Source organism: Ascaphus truei, chromosome 18, assembly GCF_040206685.1.
Source record: "Ascaphus truei isolate aAscTru1 chromosome 18, aAscTru1.hap1, whole genome shotgun sequence".
Lineage (NCBI taxonomy): Eukaryota > Metazoa > Chordata > Amphibia > Anura > Ascaphidae > Ascaphus > Ascaphus truei.
Window position 1 is genome coordinate 7922857 of NC_134500.1, and position 6720 is coordinate 7929576.

The window sequence follows — 6720 nt, forward strand, 5'->3', positions numbered from 1 at the left end:
GAGTGCAGGAGTAACGCCGTCCTGCACCGGGAAACCTTCCTGCTCAAATAACGTCAATAACGGGAAAAATAAGGCAGAACAATTCTAAAATAACCACTGTAAGGAAAACATTCGCTCAGTCAATGTGGTTAGTAAGGAAAACCCATGTTCTTAGGTGTGAATGTAACGTTCACCCGATCAGGGTCGGGTGGATCCAGTGTCCACTACCGTGCAAGGCAGGACCTTCCATCCAAACTAGAGGAACATAAATACTCGTGGTCATGTTTCAGTGTGTGGCCCGGTACTGTAGGGTAGAGGTGCTCAACTCCAGTCCGGAAGCCGCCGACCCTCGCCCCTGGTCAGGTTTTCAGGATATCCCTGCTTCTGCACAGGTGGCTCAATCAGTCCCTGCTTCAGCTCAGGTGGCACAATCAGAGGCACAGTCTTCGATTGAGCCACGTGCTGAAGATGGGATATCCGGAAAACCTGACCTGTTTAAGGACTGGAGTAAGGAACCTCTGCCGTATTCTACAAACCCTATCTATCCTTATCCCCTACCCTAACCGCTAAAACCCCTTAATTTAACTGACCTTATTGACTAAACGGCTGTGTGTCCAGCAGCGGAGCGACTGTGGCAAAGACTCCCACAGCGTCCAAACGCTGGCCACTGGGTCGCGGCACACGGCCACGACCCAAATGTCCGGTTCCGTATCTGGAGGGCCTGCGTCCTGCAGACTCCTGCCTTTGGTCTCCTGGACTCAGTCTGTTTTACAGCAGGGGGAAAATCTCTGTGAAGGGAATGTTTTAAAGTTGGCACCTATAGGGAAGACTGACATGTCAGATGTATCCGGGGGCCTGCTGCTCCCATCACATGAGCAGCGCTATCTTTAGCCAGAGACGACTAACCACTTCCAAGCTGTAGCTCAAACACAGAAAACAATCGAGAGGAGGATCAGGATAATGAGGCAGTGTCCCAGAGAAGCCAATTAATGCTCCTTGGAGTTTATCCCCAGAGAGGATAATAAAAAGCAGACTGAATCCAAAGCTACCCGGGCACAAACAATGACCAGGCTGCATGTCACAGTGGAAGGAACCTTGTTTGCCACAGACAAGGACTTGCTGATGACACACAGCGAATATTTCCGCGCCCTCTTCCAGTCTGGCATGCGGGAGAGCACCCAGGATGAAATCCAGCTCCAGATCTTGGGCGCCATGGGATTCCTGATCACGCTCAGGGTGCTGGGAGGTGAGAGACCCATCCTTAGCGGTGAGGAAATTGTGCAGGCAGTGGAATGTGCGGCCTTCCTGCAGGTGGAGCTCTTGACCAAGCACCTGGTCAACCTGATCAATTCGGATAACTGCCTCGTAATGTACCAGGCAGCGGCAACCTACGGACTTCTGGAGCTGTTCCACACTGTGGCTCTGTACATCCGGGATGCTTATGAGTTGCTGGGAGAGGAGGTGCACTGTCTGCCTGCTGACCTCCTGGAGTACGTTGAGTCCCTCCTACCCAGCACGTTCGTGGCTGTTGGCGCCCACACGCCAACCTTTGAGTTTCTTGAGGATGTATCCCGTACCATGTGCTACTTGAACGAGAACCAGAACCAGTGGGAGAGCCTGGGTTGCATTCCTGACGATGCCAGCACCTTCCTGGCTGGAGTCACCACCCTGGACAACAAAGTCTTCATTGTGGGGGGTGCTCGGGGGGCCAGCAAACAAGTGGTGGAAAGGAGCTTCTGCTATGATGCTGACAGCCATAGCTGGAGTGACTTCGCTAGTCCCCATCAGCTCCGTTATGAGGTGGCACTGGTGGGACATGAGGGGTATCTCTACGCCATTGGAGGGGAGTTTGAAAGGGTTGCTCTGGACTCCATAGAGAAATATTGTCTGTCCTCCCATGCCTGGAGCTTTGGCAAAGAGTTGCCCCAAGCTGCAGCGGGTCCTCCCTGCACCAAGACTATGGGACGGATCTTCATCTGTCTCTGGAAACCACAGGAAGCCACTATTATATACGAGTACGACACCCTGAAGGATGATTGGATCTCACTGACCTCCTTCAAGAAGATGCAGAGTTACGGCCACTTCATGGTGGGACACAGGGACAACCTGTACGTCATGAGAAATGGTCCATCTGATGACTTTCTGCGCTGCGCAATTGAGAGCTTCAACCTCACCACCCAGCAGTGGACGGCTCTGCCAGGACAGTACGTCAACAGCAAGGGAGCCCTCTTCACGGCTGTGACCCGTGCGGACACCGTCTTTACCCTGAACAGGGCACTTACCCTGCTCTATAAAGTGGAAGATTACACCTGGACACCCATAAAGGAGAAGGCTGGTTTTAACAGAGGGGGGTCTTTACACACTTTCTTTCTGAGGCTACCCAAGAAGTTAGAGTTAACGGCCAACTGACTCAACTAGAGACCTCCCACCAGTAGCCCATAAACTGCCCTCCCCCTCATTCCCATCACATACGCTCTTACATGTATCAGCAACTCCATATATTTCAATAGTATCAGCACAGAATTTGTAATTAACATCAGCTGTACCTCACCTCAAAGGGACTTACTATATATACAGTATCTCTCTCCCAGGTAAATCAGTAGCTACATAATGCAGAGGGACAGCAGTGGATACAATGCAGATAGACATTGCTCTGCATATAATACACGACCGCTCTAAATGTAATAAAGACATGCATTGTTCTGTATATAATACAGAAAAGATTGTTCTGTGTATAGCACATACAGTTTACAACGTGGTGCAGTAAAAGATATTAGTCATAAATATACAGCTTTCTGAGTTTAATTCCAGCCTCTGCTAAATATACTTATACCATATATATCCTGTATCTCCCTCTGGTACCTTACTTACTGATTTTGTGTTCCTTTATCTCTGTTTGGAGGATTTGTCACTGACCAACATTCTGCTACAATCCCCCCCCCCCCCAGAGGTGGCTGCACAGAGCCCACTGAAATAGCCTATTGTAAGTAACCCAGTCTTGAATATTAAATGCAGTAATATGATTAGCTCTGCAAAGGACTGATATAACTCATGCATACATGTAGGTTTGAAATATATTTCCCATTAAATAGATATTTTCTCAAAGCCTCAAAAGGGCCATTTTCCCCGAAGTCGATAAGATCCTGCAGAATTTGGCTCTCCCATCTGGAGCTGTCAGACGTATAACTCACAGCCTCACCCCACACTCCTAATACTGTCAGCATACAGCTCCACTTATCCAAACACAAGGCCTCATCACGCCCTCCCCACCCATAGCCCGGATATTTTAAGAGCTTCTTTGTGAGAAACGCTTACGTGGTATAAACATTTACATACTTTCAGATCTCTCAGAGCTCTGCTGCTAAGTTCCATTCAGTGTGAAAGTCATTAACATGGCAGGTCCCCGCAGCTCTGCCCACAGCGGGCCTACTCGTTCTTATGATTTATGGCACATTTGCATGGTTATATTTGTATAGAGCGGTTTATCGGTGTGTACTTCAGCACACTCACACGCAGGCATGCATAAATACACACCCAGGCACATACACACTTAGAAATAATATTACATGCACATACTAACACACACAGTCATTTTACAGTAACAGACACACATACTTGTATAGTCACACACACGTATAGTCACTTGCGCACGCACGCACACACACACACACACACACACACGTATAGTCATACACACACACGTTCATGTATAGTCACTTGCACACACACACACACACAAACATTCATGAATAGTCACACACACACACTCACACACACACACTCATATATAGTCTCACACACATACAATAACACATAAATAGAGGACCAGTTTTGAGAGTCATGGCGCCCGGTGCAGACTGAGTTCGGGGCCTCTTACGCTCTCCTCGGGGACCCCACCTGTGAGGTGGTTGCTGCGGCTCTGTAAGGAGCCCGGGGGTCCTGACACGGAAGTTCTGCCCCACTGGAAATCGGGCCTGGTTTCCATGGTTGCTGACCTGGGTGGGCTCCCTCCATCACCGCTGCTCCACAGGTTGGGTCCCCAGGGAGAACGCGGGCCCGGTGCAGTCGCACCAATGGCGCGGCACCATCACAACGCCCATGAATTTATTTATTTTGTTTACTTATAAAAATGTTTTACCAGGAATTAATACACTGCGAGTTACCTCACGTTTCCACGTATGTCCTGGGGGGGGGTCAAGTATTTTACAGAGGATCTGCAACTCCTCTGTATACGCTTTATAACGTAACCCCAGAAGCTCGCACTGGCGGTGTACAGGTTAATGGGCCAGTTGGTAATAAGTGAGCTGGATCGTTGCGCCCCCGAGGAGAGGAGACTCCTGGCCGATGTGTCCCGGTCACTGCATACTCCGGGCCTCGGTTATTCCTTCCCCACAATGAACGGAAGAGACTAAGCGACGGGAAACCTGGGAGACTCGGACACCCTCAGCTTAGCTCGCTCACCGGGGCCTACTCACTAAACCGTGATATAATCTGTGCATTCTCGCCCGACTATGCATTTATTTATCACACTGTAAGCCAAAAACAGGATTCACTAAGAAATTAAGGCTGATAAAAAAAAATACACTATCGTCCGGCCTGTTTTTTGTATCAGTGTTATCGCGATATAAATCCTATACCGCGATAACTGTTAGAAAAAAGTGCCGCCTGGAAGAGCTGCATGGAGACGCTGCATCCCCATGCACGGCTCTTACAGGCGATCGTGCAGGAAAAATATTTATTTTGATAATAGTGCACATGGGCAGGGGGTCTCCTGAGCTGAACCGCATTAGTTTCAGCCTCGGGGACCCCCTACTTCGTGAGATACAGGCCCCGTTATGGGGTGCGGTATCCCCTGTGCTTTTAAATCTCCCGCGTCACGTGACCGGTGGATTTAAATCCTGCAAGGGGGATACCAGCACCCCATACCGGGCGGGGCCTGTATCTCAGGAAGTAGGGGGTCCCGAGGCTGAAATCAATGCGGTTCAGCTCAGGGGACCCCCTGCTCCCGCACTATTATCCAAATCCCAATAACAATAATAATACAAATTAAAAAATTACCGTAGCGGCTATCCACTATGGTAATGAAGCAGCTTTAATTAAATGTATTAATAGTGTGTGGGAGCAGGGGGTCTCCTGAGATTAACCGCACTGATTGCAACCTCGGGGACCCCCCTGCTTCCCGAGTTACAGGTGCCGGTATCTCCTCCAGTATTAAATCCCAAGGTCACGAGACTCGGACGCTGTGTCTCTCTGCATACTGTGTACAGATGTTGGACCTGTAAGGTTTGCAGCTGTTACTCCGGGACATGTTGCTGGGGTGGGATGTGTGCAGATGTGCAGAGGGTTCATTTCAGTCTGTAAAGCAGGGGTGGTCAACTCCATTCCTCAAGGGCCACCAACAGGTCAGGTTTTCAGGAAGTCCCCTGCTTCAGCACAGGTGGCTCAATCAGGGCACAGTCTTTGACTGAGCCAGATTGAGCCACCTGCGCTGAATCTGGAACTGATCGAGCCATCTGTGCTGAAGCTGGGACTGATTGAGCCAGCTGTGCTGAAGCTGAAACTGATTGAGCCACCTGTGCTGAAGCAGGGACTGATTGAGCCACCTGTGCTGAAGCAGGGACTGATTGAGCCACCTGTGCTGAAGCTGGAACTGATTGAGTCACCTGTGCTGAAGCTGGAACAGATTGAGCCAACTGTGCTGAAGCAGAGATATCTGGAAAACCTGACCTGTTGGTGGCCCTTGAGGACTGCAGTTGGCCACTCCTGCTGTTAGGTGTCCCCCAGGTTCCTGCCTGTTCTCTACCCATAATATCTGTGACAAAGTCTGAGATTAACCCCTTGGCAGCCATAGGGGCCTGTCACATAGAGAAGAGTTAACGATGGAATTCCCTGATAACAGTATTATATATTCATATATTCATTTGTTTACCATATTTATATTCCCTTCCTCCTCACCAGAAGACTCGCCGTTCGGCAGACATAGGCTTCCGATTTCCTACCCCTTTGGGAATTTAAAATGGCTGCCAGTGAGCCAATTAATAATGACTATGTCGATTGGCTGGGTTAAGGGGAGTCTTGAGCTGTCACTGGGACACTTCTGCGTATGAGTGGAGGGGTCTGGCAGGACATGGTGCCTATCAGAGCATGAGAATGACATGTTTGTCACTTATACACAATGTCCCTGCTTTGTCGCACTCCCAGCACAATCATTGTATCTGACAACTGGATTCCCAGGATGCACTGCAGAGCCCTCTGGCAGTTAATGGGTCAAGTTTGGGGACAATCCGGCAAGGCCTGAGGATGACCAGTGACAGAGCGAAGATACTATCTGGGGCATTGAGAAATACTTCCCATACAAGGAGTTTGGCTGGGACCCAGAACTGCCCAGAACAGCACCAGCTGCTGGGAGAGAGGACAGGGGGGGGGGGAGAGAAGGGGAGGGGGGAGAGATAGAGAAAGAGAGGAAGAGATGGGGGGATAGAGAGGGGGGAGAGAAGGGAGGGTTAGAGAGAGAGGATGTGAGAGAGAGGGTAGAGAGAGTGAGAGGGAGGGATGGAGGGAGAAATGGGGAGAGAAGGGGGAGAGAGAGAGATAGAAAGGGGGAGAGGGGGGAATGGGGGGAAGAGAGGAAAAGGGAGGGGGAGAGAGAGGGGGGAATGGAGGGAGGAGGAAATAGAGGGGGGATGGAGAGAAAGAAAGGGAGGAGAGAGAGAGGTGAGAGAGGGAGAAGAGATAGAGAGC

At 50.0% G+C, this 6720-nt stretch overlaps 1 protein-coding gene across 1 annotated transcript; it reads left to right on the forward strand.

The window, feature by feature from the left end:
• Nucleotides 1-865: 865 nt before the first annotated feature.
• Nucleotides 866-3596, forward strand: KBTBD13 (kelch repeat and BTB domain containing 13). Its single transcript, XM_075575316.1, has one exon. It carries the CDS (start codon nt 1042-1044, stop codon nt 2386-2388), a length of 1347 nt encoding a protein of 448 aa, XP_075431431.1. The 5' UTR covers nt 866-1041; the 3' UTR covers nt 2389-3596.
• The last annotated feature ends 3124 nt before the right edge of the window (nt 3597-6720 follow it).